This window comes from Cyprinus carpio, chromosome A6 (genome assembly GCF_018340385.1).
Source record: "Cyprinus carpio isolate SPL01 chromosome A6, ASM1834038v1, whole genome shotgun sequence".
NCBI classification, from domain to species: Eukaryota; Metazoa; Chordata; class Actinopteri; order Cypriniformes; family Cyprinidae; genus Cyprinus; species Cyprinus carpio.
Genome location: NC_056577.1, coordinates 27,411,562 through 27,428,047, shown reverse-complemented (window position 1 = coordinate 27,428,047; position 16,486 = coordinate 27,411,562). Strand labels below are relative to the sequence as shown.

Here is a 16,486-nt window from a genome sequence, read left to right as displayed (position 1 = left end):
TTAAACGGTGCTTAGATGTAATCCTGATTATCCTCAATGATGAATCTCTTGTTTTATGTTTTAATAATGAATTATTATTATTTTTTAAGAGCTGTCGTTATTATTTATAATGAAATATGACCCGGACATATTTTTGGCAGGCTTCGTGGCATCTGCCACTGTCGAGACTTTTATTATGAAAGCTTATGGCCGCTTTTGTAGTCCGCTTCAAAATTCAGTCCGGTTGTGTTGTGTGATGCGGGACGGTGTGAGAGAGAGGGGTTTACTGTCTCCTCGTGTCTCAGTCCTTCCCGCACGGAAACCTATTAATGATATCAGGGGGGTTACAGTCACCTCGGGGGGTTTCTGCAGTCCGAAACAAGTCAGCTCTCTATCTGTTATTGGGGAATGAACGACGAGAAAAGCCCGGATAACGACAAGAGAAACTCTGGGTATACCAGGTAAAAATGAACAACCGACCGGCTGTTGGCTCATTAAATTACCACGACAAAAATAGAATTCTTACAGTTATATTTTGCAAATACACCGCGTTTTTGAAACGACAACACAAACAGGTCCAGTATTTCCTGCACACTTTATGAACGTTTGTGTAGCTCTACTTACTGTCCAAATCGAACATTACAATCACTGTATAATCGAATGATTGAATCACTGTCTAAACTGAGCGTTCGAATCATCACAGCTGACATTTGAATCACTGTTCATTTGGAAGGTTTCAAGTACTGTCTAAATGGAACGTTAGAATCACTAAATTGATATAACGTTAATCGGTATTACTCTATAATCGAATTGTTGAATCCCCGTCTACATCGAACATTAGAATCGACGATGCTCAAAAATCACTAGGTTTTAAGTCAAAATATTATGGTTCAAAATTCCTTGAAAATGATTTTAAATATTCGGCATCTTGTTGTTGACAGCATGGTTTTTGATAAATGAAGTTTACTTTCTATGCATTCTATGTAATGCATAGTTTTGTGTTGTTTATTGAAAACTTTTCTTACTTGAAAAAAACTGTCACATTTAGAGTTTGATTAGACTGCAACATCTGATCTTTCTCTATGTGGCTTTGTGTTTCTCTGTTCACAGTATTGAGCAAATGCTGGCTGTGAACCCCGGGAAGACGCCCATCAGTCTGCTGCAGGAATATGGAACGCGGATAGGCAAGACTCCAGTGTATGACCTGCTGAAGGCTGAGGGTCAGGCCCACCAGCCCAACTTCACCTTCCGCGTGTCTGTGGGAGAAATCAACTGCACTGGCCAGGGCCCCAGCAAGAAAGCTGCCAAGCACAAAGCCGCCGAAGCTGCCCTGAAAATGCTGAAAGGAGGAATGCTGGGAGAGATTGGAGGGAATGGGATGGAGGGAGAAGGGTTTGTCGGGATTGATATGGAGGGAGAATGGTAAAGATCAGATTTTGTGCCCATTTGAACAGAAAATACGTGACAAATTCTGTTTTTCCGAAAACTAAAGATTTAACAAAGGTTTCTGGCTTTTACGCCGATTTTTATTTATTTATTTTGTCCGATGTGTTTTAGCCCTCAGTCAGAGATGAAATCATCCAGTTCAACACAACAAGCTGAGTGCAATCCAGTCGGAGCTTTGCAGGTGAGAGACAATGACATACATTTCAAAATCGGAACCGACTTTGTAAATGGTTAAAGAGAAAAATTGGCCATTGTACACTAAATGACTATGAATCGCACACATGCACAGAAAAACATGCACAGAAACATGCGTCTCATTTCTAGGAGACACTTTATGAATAAAACAAGTCTAAAATCCCTCAGAAATATGAAACATGTTATGTATCTGCATGTGCTACTTTTTGATGTGGCAATTAAGCATGAATAATATCAACTGATATTAGCATTTTTTTTTAATCATCCACATCAGTCTGTGTAAGCCAATATCGGAAGCAGATAGTGTCAGTGCTTACTTCTAGCTTGAACTGTGTGTATAAGTGTGTATTAAAGTTCAAAATATATACACATGTATATTTTTCTTTTAATTTTTAAAAAGTGTGTCACGTTAGAGATTGCATGAAATAATCATTATTTTTAACCTGGCAGAGAAAAACTAGCATATACTGTATATTGTTTGTTATTGGTAAGTCCTATCAAATATACATGTATATTACTATACTAACACCATGAAGCTTATGTTGATTGTGCTTAAAAATGTTATTTCCACAGGAGCTAGTAGTGCAGAAAGGCTGGCGTTTACCTGAGTACACAGTCACGCAAGAATCTGGACCTGCACACCGCAAAGAGTTTACAATGACCTGCAGGGTGGAAAGATTTGTTGAGATAGGTACAACCTTTTTTTTTTCTATGGTGATTCTTTTTAAATATGCAGTCCATTCAAAGTATTGGATCTCTTTAATCTTGTTTTTAGGTAGTGGCACATCAAAAAAGCTTGCTAAAAGAAATGCAGCTGCAAAGATGCTCTCTCGTATCCATGATGTACCAGTGGACATGCGTAGTGGCCATGAGGCCGAAGCAGAAGATGACACCTTCAGTATGGTAAGACGTGCAGTATTTACTAAGCTGTAAATAAAATTTTATTGTGGTTTTATGAATGTGCCAGTTTGAAAACATCTTTCTTCAACAGCAAACAGGTGGCAGGCTAGAGGGAGGGAAGTCTAAAGGTCTCGGTTGCACATGGGACTCTCTGCGGAACTCTGCCGGGGAGAAGATCCTACAATTGCGCTGTCATCCTTTGGGCCAACCCGACTCCAATGACTCCAATTTCTGTTCTCTCCTTCGTGAGCTCTCTGAGGAACAGCGCTTTGATGTCAGCTACCTTGACATAGGTAAGATACAAGCAAGTAAGCTAATTTTTATTTATATAGCACTATTCCAAACAAGTTAATACAGTTCAAAGTGCTTTACAAGCAAGAAGGAACCAAATACAAAATAGAAATAAATCCATTAAAATAAATGATTAAAATATGAAACATAAAACTAAAACAACTAAAAATGATGGAAAAACAAAACATAAAATATACAATGATTTTATAGGACATTACAGGAAGGCCAGACTAAAACAGAAGTTTTTAATTTAGATTTAAAACTATGAATAATTTCAGCACATCTTACGTCCTCCGGAAGGTTGTTCTGGAGGCGAGGAGCAGTTGAGGTACAGTTACAAGAAAAGAATCTGAAGATCTGAGAGTCCTTCTGGTTTCATGTACTGGAAGCATTTTTGAAAGATAGTTTGGAGCAAATCCGTGCAATGCCTTATAAACTAATACATTATTTTTATAATCAATATGAAAACTAACAGGTAAGCAGTGTAATGACTTTAATAATGTGATCTCTCTTTTTGTTAATATTCAGGCAGTAGCGTTTAGGATTCATTGTAGTTGATTAATTGTATTCTTTGGTAGACCTGAAAGGAGGGCATTACAAATAGTCAAGCCTGCTAGTTATGCATGCACACATTTTTTATGTATTGCTCAGTGACAGAAATGGTCTTACTTGATCAATATTCTTCAGATGATAGAATGCAGTTTCTGTAATATTACGTACATGAGCTTTAAAGTTAAAATCCGAATCAAAAACAACTGCTAAGTTTTTTTGCCACTTGGCTTGGGTTTAATCCTAGTATATTAAGGTTAGGGGTCAATTTCTCTCTCTGTGCATTTGATCCTATATATTTTCAGTTTAACCTTTTTTTGTGACGTCCAGTGACAAGGCTAGTCTAACAAGCCTATTAAAGAGCAGGTCATATGGTATTTTAAAGTGTCCTAATATTGTGTTGGAGTGCCCTACAACAGGTTTAAATGCATCTAAGATCAGAAAACATTGTAATTTTCTCAGAATATACATTTAATATTAGAGTCATTTGCCAATGATTAGGAGATGATTCGTTTCAAGCAAGTTCGGAGCAAGCCCCTCCCTCCCTCAAGCCTACTCTGCTCTGATTGGTCACCTGGCCAAACCTGTTGTGATTGGCACAGAGATGAGTCCTTGAGCCAGTTAGCCAGCGCTACCATTGACAAAGCACCTTTACATAAAACAATAATATAATCAATCCGTTCTTATAATGACATAAAATACAAAAACACTTATGCAAGCGAATCGTGCCCACAGCTAAAGTTTAGCTGCTAAACTGTGAACACTAGGTGGATACGTTAGCCGAGTGCTAACGTGACTAACTGATTAAACAATACAGTTTGTAAACCAAAATATGTCTACTGTAATGTTTGAAGAACGACAGACAAAAGACGCTCACAGGAGCACCAGCCGAAATCACTCATCTCTCCCGCATTAACCCTGTAACTGCCAGTGCAGCACAATAAAGAGCAGTTACACAATTATTATAAAGTCTGTGTGCTACACCACACAAATTATTAATAAACAAAAAAATTAGAATGACGTCAGTCTACAATAATCGACATATTCTTAGGTTCACTGCGAATTTTTAGAACTACTTCAGTAAGACAGTAATATTGTGCTTTACCTGGAAACACATTATATGTACTTTGAAAAGATAGAAAGCATATATAAAAAAATTAACATAGTAATAGTTATTTAACTGGGGCTACAACTACACAGAAACAATTTGCAACTTTAAAATACTGATCAGACAACACAACGACAAACAATTCACATATCTCAATACAGTTGTCATTGAAGACCTAGAAGCTAAACGATGCTTACACAACAAACCAAACAATTATTAAGCATGTTACATAAAACGTAAAAGCAACAATTATTAATAACACTTACAGGTTGTGATACGGAGGAGGAAGCTGATGCAAATACACTTGGAACTGAACCTTCCTTCAATATCAGCCGGCTCGCGAATCCAAGTTTGATTGCATTTAAGTTGGTAAAGCAATCGTCTTCAAAATGGCGTGAACAATGCACAAGGCTCGGACTATACTTCTGTGGTACAGTCGTATATATGAATTGTAGCCACTTAGTCTTCAAATGCTCATCCTTGGGCAGATGAAAAAAGTTTGCTTTTGAGTCGCACTTCAGAACACAGCGTCTCGTCGCCATGATGTTTTCTAGTTTTTTCACTGGCGTCTTGGAGCGCAATAAGTGGGCGTATCGTATTCAAATAACTTGACAAGTTGACGTCATCTAGTCAGAGAAAAAGCTTCGGTCTTCTAACGATTCATAAAAATGACTCAGAGTCGACTCTTACTTTTGAAAGACAATAACTTTATATACGGTGCACTGTCATATTTCAAACTTTGCAGGATGTTTTTGTTCACTTAGATCTATGTTACACACTACATGAAAGGTAAATTTCAAAATTCCATGATAGGTGCTCTTTAAGTCATTTAAGTGTTTTAAAAGAATAGTTCACCCAAAAGATCTTGAAACCACTAACTACACTACTCAGGGGAATAAGCAAAACAAAACCAGTACTGTTTTCTTAGAAACTTACTATTTTTCTGACTTTATTCAGAGGAGCGCAGTTTGAGTGGCCTTTACCAGTGTCTGGTAGAGTTGTCCACGCAGCCCATTACCGTCTGCCACGGATTCGCCTCCAGCCTGGATGCAGCACGTGTCAGCGCTGCCCACAACGCCCTTCAGTACCTCAAGATCATGGCAGGAGGGAAATAAACCACAGTAACAGCTCTCCTGTAACATTTTTGTTTTCTGTTTGCTACCCAGAGGAAAATAGGAAAATCAGGCGAATTGAAGCTTACCTCTTCTGCCCCCAGTTGTGTAATATGAGGTGCTTGTTTGTTTGTAGCAGTAGGTGCACTATAATTGCCTGCAAGGCCCTTGTGTTTGAGTCCTTACTGCTACCAGCTGTGAAATCAGTTGGAGGACGTACTGATTTCCTCATTTTCACCTTGAATATGACACCAAAAGTGTGTACCCTGGCTCCTCAGTGCCACAAAACAAAGGCAGGGAACACTATTAATTTGAAACCCGAGGACAAAGGTTCACAGGTGTTCAGTGTGAGTGAATTTATCTCTGCGATTCATTTGGAAAAAGTCATATGTATTTCTTAACAAATAACTGAACTTTGCCCAGAAGGTTTCATCTTTTAACTTTCCATCTAGTTTCTTTTTTTTTTTTTTTTTTTTTGCATTTAAATTATGGCATAGAGAATTTGCTCTGTGACCTTGATGAATTGATGAACCTAGGACAGCATGACTTTTTTTAACTGTTAATATTTCACTTTTGTACAGTTTATTTTCATTATATTTTAATAATAGGAGTTATTCATTAACATTTATTTTGCTTCATAGAACGTATTAGTAAAATAAAGACTTTTTCTGTCGGCTATTGAAAATAATATCATTTTTAACATTGGGCTGACAGTCTGTGGTAAATATCTACCTCTGTGTAAGTGTTTCTGCCTCACAGGCTGCATCATTAAATTTGGACTGGCAAAGACTGAATTGTTCATATTCAATATAATAGTATATGACCAACAACAGTAGTATATGACTCTGTGACAACTGATGTAATTTGTACCAAATTGGTGAATCTGTGATCTATTGAATATTTTATCTTGAACAATAAACTTGAAATTTACATTAACCTCTGCTATGGGCATTTAGTCATTTAGCAAATTCTATTCATCTCCTTTCCATATTTTGCGAACATGTGGTCCTGTAGTACTTACCTAACCTGCCTCAAGAGGGCAACAGAGTTAGATTTTTAATGTCAGTAGTGGATCTGAAGAATGTTTATGCTAATAAACTTTAAAACTGAGCTTGTTTTGTATTCACATACTTGGTTTCAATGAGAATGAAAAGAGTTTCTTATGGACAACATTTCTGTAATCAAATCATTAATTTTGTGTTTCTGAGTCACCTCTATATTATCATACAAGTTTCTTAACCAGTCTACCAAAACTAAATAGTTCAAATAAATTATTTATTACCATTTTGGAATTACAAATAAAGGCAATATGTACAGCAGGTCATCCATCTGAACAAGAAACCCAAAAAGTGCACAAAATGAGAAGCCTAATACAAATAAAACTATTTCAAAACCGGATTGTATGCATCATTCTAGGCTGTTGGTTTTCACATTAGAGTTACATAAAAGCAAATTTATACATGCTCCTGGTCTTTCTGTGCATGGCTTATCTGTGCAAGCTATTCCAAAGATAAAGATAGGTTGGCAAACACCATTTCATGTTCACTTTAAGGATATTAGTAGATGTACTTTGTGCTTCATTAGCCTGAGATTTAATGTTATGTTTTTTCTGGAGTTAAGAGGGAATGGTGCACATCCTCTTCAGCATATCCACTGCTATCCGACTGAAAACTGTCCCCTCGCAGGGGCGACGCTGGGAAAGAGAAACAATGCGTAAAAAAAAACACTGATGTTTTATATAGTCAAAGTACACAATTCAGTTTCAACTGTTTCTGTGAACCAAAAAAAGATAGTATGCAGATTTTCTTGCGACTTCCTGTTAGGTTGTTTCCCTGAAATGTGATAAGGCTGACAAGATCAGCCAGACCAATGTACCGTACCACATATGATGTGTTTTTAACAAGTCAGCAAAACACCTCCCTATATCACCACATTAACACATGCTGCTTTCTGTGTAAGGCTGATTTTGCTTATTTTACTGATTACCAGCTGTTCAACTGGATTTATTTTATTAAACTGATCAAGAACTAGTCAAGTTAGTGGTTAATATTTGCCTCATGAGTTCTAATCATGATAAGGACTACTCATGCAACTTACATTTGTGTTGATGCGTCGAAACGGACAATGTGACTGTGGAGCAGAATTCTGATGAAGTGGCTTCCTCTTCCTCTGCACTGTGAACCTGAATTGAAACCCTATACTTAATGTTCATCCCACAACAAAGTAACAGTATAGAAAACTAGATTTTTACTTTGCCAAGTTGCTGTTTTCCTTTACAAAACATGCTTCCTCAATGCTAGCTTGCTATGCATTTGAAAACGTGTTCTTTGTGGTTTTAGCATGTTGCTTACTAGCCAAAGTCAAATAAGCCAACCCTAAAGTTTTTATGATACTACTGTCGTTCATTGATTAGGGGAAAATTGTAAGTTTGAGACATCATTCATGTCCAAAACACAAATATGGATGAGATACATTCCACATTTGAATGCTTAAAGGGACAGTTCAGTATGAGGTTCCACTTGTGCCAAAAATAAACCGACTGCTTTGTACTACACATTTGTCCTTGTCTACAGTCATTGCCTACTTGTTCAGCTAAATTAGTATATGTTGATGTGTATGTCCTCTGTTTATGTCGTATTGTTATGTCATCCTTACTGTCATCTTTACTGATGTTCTGTTCTGTCGTTCTTACTGTTGTCTTTACTCGTGTTCTGTTCTGTCGTGCTTACTGAGCGTGGTGAAGTTAGTTTTAGCTTTGATATTCACTGTATATTTGCCTAGGCTGCTTAAGAGACTGTCTGAAAATTAAGTCAAATTGTTCATTCAAATTTATAATTTTTTTTTCTTTTTTCTTCAAGATTATAGTAAATGGCTAATGGGAAAACTGACTTACAATATATGTGCTTTTGCCAGTATCTCACTTTATACGTGCACATTACTCAATTATTGTTTACTAAAAACAGTAATTCACTTACATGTTATTTTCAAATTCGAGTTGCTATAGTAGGCTATATTCCTAGTGATATTTTGTCAATACCTCCTTCCATAAATTTTCAGTACAGTTTTATTTTTTTAGAAAACTTCAATTTATACAAGTACAGTACACTACTATTTTCAGAAAAGAAAAGAAAAAACTTTAATTCACTGAAAGTGTTTTCCCCTATGTTTCAAAGGTTGTATTACATGACTAGTGACCATACTGACCTACTACGTCAGAGTTTGCCAATACGTCCCTTCATGCATGTACAGTACAGTATTATTTTTAGAAATCACAAACTTTATTACAACACCTGTAGTAAGTCAGTCTGGTCACTAGAAATGTAGTAAACCTTTGGAACATGAAAAAAAAAACTTTTTGGTAAATTACAGTAATTTTCTTCTAAAATAATACTGTACTGTACATACATGACGGGGTGTACTGGCAAAATCTCACCTGTAGTAAGTCAGCCTGGTCATTAGTACTGTATTACAACTTTTGAAACGTGAGGGAAAAAAATCATTTTGGTCAATTGCAGTAATTGTCTTCTAAAAATAATAGTGTACTTTACTAAAATGGAGGTATTGGAAAAATGTCACCTGTGGTAAGTCAGTCTGGTCACTAGTAATGTACTACAACCTTTGGAACATGAAGAAAAAAAAAACATTTTGGTGAATTTTTATAAGATAATGCTGTACTGTACATCCTTTTTGTGTAAAAAGTGATACCACAAAAGTTTGCGGTGTTATAAATGACAAGTCACAATATAATTTCTATGCAGAGATGTAACACAAAGAGGAAGTCTGGAGGTGGATTCAGTTATAAAGAATTGAATAATACTCTGTTAATGACGTCTAACGGGAGAATCTGTGTGGGCAACTGCTCTTGACAGGAAATGCATTAAAATGATAAAGAGATAGCGTACCTCTTCCAGCTCGAAGGAGTTGCCTTGTTTGCTCAGATTAAGTGGTTTTGCTGGACTTAGGAACCTCTTGATGTTGGATGAACTCTGCTCCTGTATGTCTCTGTTGGAAAGGGTGGTGTCGTCTTCCCATCCAGTGATTGTGATCTGACATAACTCTGACTCTGGTAAATTTATTGCATTTGATTGTCTTACAGAAGGTTTATTTGTCGTCTGGTGTGCAAATGTTGAGTTTTCGATATCCATACTATTTGTGTGAAGGCAGCGATAAGGTGCCTGATTCACATATTCAACAACCTGAGGGCATATGATATCATGGGCAATGATAGGAACAGGTTCCATGGTAACACTGGAGCTATTCAAAAGAACAGAACGCAGGGTACAACCTTTGGACTTCACGTCCATCTCCGGTTTTAGTTCAAGACAAGGTGTACACTCTGCTAATGCATGGTCTAAGTTGTGTATGTTTTCATTTGTCACCTCAGATAGTGACTGACAAGGTATATGGTCCAAGGAATCAGTCCTTTCTGTGTTCTCCCCATACGTTTCCTCCTCAAGTTCTTTCTTGCTCTCTATAAACCAGTCCAAGTCTTGTTCCAAAACATCTACTCCCATTTGAAGACATAACTCTTCACTGTCATTTTCTGCACTTTTCTCAACTACATCTGACAGACTGCATTTCCGCTTGCGAGGTGAATTGCTTGGAGACGTGGAGTCCGAGCCACGGGATCCCGTGTACAAGCACATCTTGGAGATAGTGTCTTTTAGTCTTTCAACAGGTGAGCGCGGTTCACTGCGGACACTGGCTCGAGACATGGTCCTCTCCACAATTGGGGAGGTGAAGGTTAACTGGGGTGGCGCAAGCTTCTGAAGCGGCGTCCGTGACACATGGGAGTACAACGAATAGAAGGCATTGGCCATTGCCGTCAATGCCTCTACTTGTCGGAAACGACCTGTGCAAAAACCATAGATGATGAAGGTGAGGGAATGTGACAACGTTTTTACAGTTGTAATATGTGCAACATTCTGAAACTCTGAATTCCTTACTTGCTAATGAAAGACAGGGGTCTTCCTGGCGTATCCTGGAGAGCTGGGATTCAAGGAACAGGCGGAAGTTGATGCCTCTTAACTGGGATGGGAAGTTGAAGAAGCGCACTGGGATGCGGGCAGTGACCTGCGGTTCCTCGCATCCGAAACCCAGCTGAAAAAGGGTCTCTTCTGCATCTTCAGCACGCATGTGGAGGACCTCAGACACACTGGGGAATTTTTGAGATGGCATGAATGGCAAAAGATATTTAAGAAAACAAACAAAAGTAAAGAGTGAACTCTGGTTAGGTAGACATGCACGGAATCTATGCCCACGGAAATCCAGCGTAGACCTTAATTCTTCATCCCTTTCATGTTTATTTGTTGAATTTTTTGCATAATTTTATGCTTTCAAATACCAACAGGGGTGTAGCATTTTGTTATTGTTAGAACTGAATAATGCAGAAAAATTGAAAAAAACTGAGCAGTTGGCATACTTATCAGTGAGGCCACATATTCCACATACACGCTATTTATATTGCAGGGTTTTATTGTCATGCACGACACATAAATGTACTACTTTATCATGCATCACTCTACATTTGCAACCAACCTTGCTTAGCTCTGCCAAAACCATTTGCAGTTTGACTTTAGAAGCACATCAGAAGGACAAATCCATCTTGAACATGAAAGTAAAATGCATACTGGAAGAAAGTGTTTTGGCTATTTTCTGCCAGGCACTAAGTGGGGAACCTTCATCCAACAGGCCAGCTAAATGTACTACTATTTTTCCAGTGTGTTCTGTCTCACCCATGCTCTTACCTGGAAACAGTCCTGTTGGTGGTGGTTGAGAAGGCACTGGATGCGACGCTCTGGCCCATGCTGAACAATGACGGGTTGAGATTCTGTTGAGGTATGCTGCTGACACACAAACAATCCATGAAAATACAATGAAAGGTGGGAATATAAATAAGTAACCTTGAGCAAGACAATGAAGGCGGTAACTCAATGGTACAACAAAATCAGCCTATTTCTTACCTAAACTGTGGTGCACCTGATGCAGCATATAATGCAGTAGCTGTGAAATAAATAATTCAGGTGTAAAAGTTTGGGAAAGAATTGAGTACTTTTATTCAGCAACAAAGCATTAAATTGATCAAAAGTAATTGTAAAGACTATTACAATGCTACAAAACATTATATTTCAAATAAATGCTGTTCTTTTGAACTTCCGCTTTCAAACATAAATGCAGTGCCGCTTCATACAGTATGTAATCACTGCCATCATACTAATTGTGAGACCCTTACTGACAACCACGAGCTCGGATGTCACTCAAGAAAGAGGTCTGTCATCACAAAGAACCCATTATTCAAAAATCACTGCGGGAGCATAAGGGTCTAGCACGAAATTGCCTTTAATTAGCAGTTATCCAATATGTTGCACAGACGTGGAATATAACACCTGGGGGTTGCAATCAAAATAAAGTCTATCTGAAACTATTTGTCATTCATCAGACATTTTAGACTCTTCAAAAGAGAACTGTTTGTTAAAGGTGAGGTGTGTTCTTTAATGATATTAAAACACTTCCAGCTGTCACCACTTCTTCATTATAGCTGAGTTACAGTGACTGTTGTGTAGTTTCCACTCACCTTCTGCACCCAGACTCAGATCATCCTCAAAGCTGGTACCTGTCTTCAAAGAGCCTGTAGAATAACATTTTGACCAGGATTTAGACATAGAGCAAAGGTCCATCGGCTATTCTAGTCATAAATCGCTTGTACCTGCTAAGGTCTCCAAAAAGCTTGTGGGAGTTTTGCACAATTCTAATGGCTGTTATTCATCATTTAAAGTTCTTGCATGTTTCTTTATTAAATACATTAGCTAATTTAATCATGCTTTTAGACATGAAAAAAGTCTATGGATTGTGTGTGCCTACTCATTGCATATGTAAAAATGACATTTTGTAATTCTACTGATGATTACGTAGGTTTTAAACTTAATCACTTAAACGCTATCAAAATCTTCTTTTTCAAAAACGTTATCATAATCCAACATCCAACTTGTTTCGCCCTCAACCTACCTATTGTTAGGTGACTGCTTTTGGCAGGAGTGGCTTCATTCCTACAGAGAAGACAATGAAAAGAAAAAAAGAAAGGAAATATAAATTAAAAATTCACTTTTATCAAGTGTGAATCAGCAGAGGTCTGTGGGTGGGATGCGGGCATGCAGCAAAATACTGTGATAAAAATAGAGATGCAGAAAGCACATCTTTCAATTTTTGTGGCAGTTTGTACCAGTAGCCCTTGTTAAACAAATCTCAGAAAGATATTTTGCAACTTGGCGAAGAAAAAAGGTCTTAAGAAGCCACAATAATACTCGCTTAGTAAGCATTGTTGATTTTGTTCGGACTACTGCTGCTATGAATGTGATTAGAAATTTAATTTACAGGATTTGCTGAATATATTTACAAAAAAAATGACTCCTAAAAGTTAATGACCTAAATGTTAAATGTGCATTTGATATTTGAAATTAATTTGAAAACACTTTCTGTTTGCCTTCTCTAGCAGTTGTAGGAACTTGCAAAGTCTGAACGGTGAGAAACAATAACAAAAATGTCAAGTTTTGTCTGCTATTTCCTGATCCAGAAAGGGAAAATTTGAAAACACAATATTCCTCAGCACAATCTGTAAATAGAACAAAACATGGTCCTTGACCCTTAGAGATTGATGTTTTTAACCTGCATGACCTTCAACAAATAAACCCAAGAACATTTTGTGGTTTTCCACTCACTTGCTGTTATTGTATTACAACTGACACACAATGCCTGTCTTTTATAGAAAGCATTCACACAAACACTCACCCACAACCTTGAAGCCAGGTTTCAATCTTTCCAGCAGAGCATCCTGTGGAAACAAAATAAAGACGCACAAAGCGATCTTAGCCTGTCTATTTGAGAATGGGTGTGTGTGGTAGAGAGAGAGAAAGAGAGAGAGAAGTGTAAATGAGCTTTCTGTTTTGGAAATTAAGTTTATCTGCTGGTAACTGTGTAGTTTGTGGTCTGCCATTTATCTCTGACAGTGGCAGTAATAATAAGGTGACCTGATTAAGCTGTAATACAATTTTGTTTTATTATTTTATTTCATCCCAATCTATTGTCCAACATATTTTTATCTGATTGTGTTTTGCTTAAAACAAATATACTAAAAGCATACAACGGTCCCAAAAAAAGTATTTGGATTCTTAAAAATGCATGAATGTCATTCTGATAGATAACATAGTTTCAAGCCAAGCTGTGTTTTATTTATAAAGATTACACAAGTACAGCTTTCGAGCTAAATATTTCCCAAATTAAAAAAATTCTGAGCTAAAACGTTTAAAAGTGAAGCAATAAATGATCCTGGTTGCATTATGTACAAGCTTCAATTCACATGCTTAAGAGGAAATGAGATATGCAGCTTCTTTCCATATTATCAAACTATTGACACAGCTGAACATTAAACATTAACCTGATGCTCACCATCCACAAAGACATCATCTTGGAGAGAGGAATGAGGCTGATGTTTTGCTGTTGGGCTGCGGTGTTCTGTATCTCTTACGGTAATCTTGCGGCGACTGCTTGCCCACGCCTGGCGCCTCTCAATCTTAGAAGGACTCTCCATCTCTGTGGCCACCTACCGCAAGAAAACCCTTTTCAGGATTATTTAACCTAAACCTGAGACTGGCTGACAAACATTATTGCATAAAAAAGCAAAGTTTGAGCAGCATACTAGACTACACTAAAACTGGAAACAAATATTGAAATTGAAATCACTCTCAAATGTAAAGTGTGTAGGGGAAATGTAGGCCTACATATTGTCAGACTTTGTGTAACCTTTGTTATATCTCAAAATAAACATTGATTTTTTTATTGCCATACTTCACACTCTTTCAAAGCAGCTTTACAGAAACTCATGATGCTAATGATTAATACATTAACGCCTACTGAGTTAGATCTTTCTGATTCATACCATTTGAAATGCATAATCATCCAATTAAGCCATAAGTGGAATTTTACCTTTATACCTCAAAACTATTTTTATATAGAGACTTCTACAGTCACACCAGGAGGGTTGTGCTCATGTGTTATAGTGTTTTCACTCCTTGGTGGGTGATTTCTAATGTTTAGCTGGTCAGTGTGTAAACTATGACTTGCAGAGAGGTATTTTTTTTAAATAATTTTTCAGGGAGCGATTGACGTCTCGAGCAACCCTAATTGTTTTTAGCATCCCTATCAATAAGACATATTTGAAATATGTAAAACTAAAATAAAACTATAATTCGTGGTGTTTATGTTTGGCCATTCTGAAGAGGATCACAATGAAAAGTCCTCAAAGTTGCTATGGTTACCTTCTGGGCAAGCGAGATTTATAAGTAAACGTCTAATGATGCTTGTCAACAATCTGAAATACTTTTTTTAACAAGACACTTTTTGTCATATATATATATATATATATATATATATATATATTTAAATATATATATGTGTGTGTATGTATGTATGTGTATATGTATATATATATATATATATATATATATATGTGTGTGTGTGTGTGTGTGTGTGTGTGTGTGTGTGATAAATATCTTAAAAAATTACCTGAGCGTATTTTGACGAAGGTGAAAAAAGTTAAAGGTGAGCAACAATAGACAACAAAAATGAAACTGAAAACAAATATGCAAAGCACTCTGTAGCGAACGATATTAAGTAACTAAAATAGCTGGAGCGCTGTACCGTTGCTACGGTTACTTTTACAGCGGAACGGATAACTGTTCCCCGAGCGTCTTACCGAAGGTGAACACACGCCCACTGGCTAACTTTTGTACTGACCAAAACGTTTAAAAGCTCATCTGAAACATCTATATATAAAGTATTACTTTTTAAACACATCCAGCCTTTTCTTTTGTCTTCCTGGAGATTCAAACAATGATGCCCTCAAACCCTGCATAGGGTAATTCTCACCCTGCTGTCACCCATCAGTTCGCTCAGTATGAAGACAGATTGCGATACAAAGGAAATCACGCGCAAGCAGCAATCACACGTTCAGTAACACCACATTTGCCATATCACTTTCATTTATAAAGATGCCGTTTATTAGACAAATAGTCTAAAGTGCCTCACACAGAAGCAACACGGAAGTTTAAAATGATGAAACAATCTTTACTGAAGGATTGAGGTTTCCATTGCGCATCACACATAGCCTACCTTAAAAAAAGTGCCTCGATCAGTCCACTCTCATTGCAACGGCATAATTCACCACTCTGGTGTCCTGCATACCGCTCACACTTACGTCTTAAAGGATGTCCATCGCATAACTAAAAAAAATACACGGGAGATTGAGAACCATGATCGATTGTTGAGCCGCCCGCCAACGCAAACTCTCGTGCTATGACGCCCAATAACTGACGGAAGCTGTAGGAGGAAGATGTGTTGCTGTGACTAGAATGAGAACTATGTTGTGGCCACACACTGTTTTAGGAAATACTGTTGCACACCGTTTACAAAGCAAGTTTTGGTGGCTGAAGCATACACATGCAAGATTTCGTAAGGCACGCCTAAAGGCGCAGTGGCTGAACGTTCACTTGTTGTTGCTTTTTTTAATCTAACAATCAGTTTATAGTTCACTATTTTAACTGGCTATATCTGTTATTATGGATTTGTGAATTGTATGTGTGACACTGGCTTGCTTTACTGAAAAAGAAGTGATGAATTTGAAGGTATCCGTGACGCATGAGATTATAGAGTGTCATAACCCTCACTTGAACCATTAACTCAGTCAAATCTTGTCACTCTGTTTCACTTCTTAGAACCAAACTTGTAATTCATAATCAGCAACATGCCAGAATTTAGCAACTGTGAAACAAGAAGCATCAATTTGGTGTTGCATAAAACAGGCCTGACTTGCTCTCTTTCGCTGTGTATGTCTTTGCAGTATTAAATATAAACT

The 16,486-nt window shown here is 37.4% G+C and overlaps 2 protein-coding genes across 4 annotated transcripts; one reads left to right on the top strand and one right to left on the bottom strand.

The window, feature by feature from the left end:
- The first annotated feature begins 190 nt into the window (after positions 1-190).
- Positions 191-6,516, top strand: LOC109083155 (TARBP2 subunit of RISC loading complex). Its single transcript, XM_019097985.2, has 7 exons — positions 191-440; positions 1,090-1,401; positions 1,537-1,606; positions 2,194-2,311; positions 2,396-2,523; positions 2,612-2,813; positions 5,426-6,516. Exons 1-7 carry the CDS (start codon positions 388-390, stop codon positions 5,581-5,583), a joined length of 1,041 nt encoding a protein of 346 aa, XP_018953530.1. The 5' UTR covers positions 191-387; the 3' UTR covers positions 5,584-6,516.
- A 322-nt stretch (positions 6,517-6,838) lies between these two features.
- Positions 6,839-15,985, bottom strand: LOC109083138 (protein TESPA1-like). Of its 3 annotated transcripts, none has more exons than XM_042758806.1 (11): positions 15,745-15,982; positions 14,023-14,176; positions 13,366-13,408; positions 12,586-12,626; positions 12,155-12,208; positions 11,544-11,583; positions 11,328-11,426; positions 10,527-10,735; positions 9,483-10,432; positions 7,678-7,762; positions 6,839-7,273 (listed from the first exon to the last, which is right to left on the bottom strand). In XM_042758806.1, exons 2-11 carry the CDS (start codon positions 14,162-14,164, stop codon positions 7,179-7,181), a joined length of 1,758 nt encoding a protein of 585 aa, XP_042614740.1. In that variant the 5' UTR covers positions 14,165-14,176; positions 15,745-15,982; the 3' UTR covers positions 6,839-7,178. The 3 variants fall into 3 exon arrangements, with proteins under 3 accessions (XP_042614740.1, XP_042614741.1, XP_042614742.1); XM_042758807.1 differs by having other exon boundaries at positions 11,328-11,423; positions 15,745-15,981; XM_042758808.1 differs by lacking the exons at positions 6,839-7,273; positions 7,678-7,762 and adding an exon at positions 7,769-9,196 and having other exon boundaries at positions 15,745-15,985.
- Positions 15,986-16,486: the final 501 nt, after the last annotated feature.

What these genes read in the sequence shown, in the direction of transcription:
- LOC109083138 (XM_042758806.1), bottom strand. Translation starts at nt 14,164, where the DNA reads ATGGAGAGTCCTTCTAAGATTGAGAGGCGCCAGGCGTGGGCAAGCAGT. An exon ending in TCAGGTGCACCACAGTTTAG is followed by an intron (nt 11,427 to 11,543) that starts GTAAGAAATAGG and finishes TTTGTGTGTCAG; the next exon opens with CAGCATACCTCAACAGAATC. An exon ending in ACCAACAGGACTGTTTCCAG is followed by an intron (nt 10,736 to 11,327) that starts GTAAGAGCATGG and finishes AAAATTCCCCAG; the next exon opens with TGTGTCTGAGGTCCTCCACA.
- LOC109083155 (XM_019097985.2), top strand. Translation starts at nt 388, where the DNA reads ATGAACGACGAGAAAAGCCCGGATAACGACAAGAGAAACTCTGGGTAT. An exon ending in AGAAACTCTGGGTATACCAG is followed by an intron (nt 441 to 1,089) that starts GTAAAAATGAAC and finishes CTCTGTTCACAG; the next exon opens with TATTGAGCAAATGCTGGCTG. An exon ending in GGAAAGATTTGTTGAGATAG is followed by an intron (nt 2,312 to 2,395) that starts GTACAACCTTTT and finishes TCTTGTTTTTAG; the next exon opens with GTAGTGGCACATCAAAAAAG.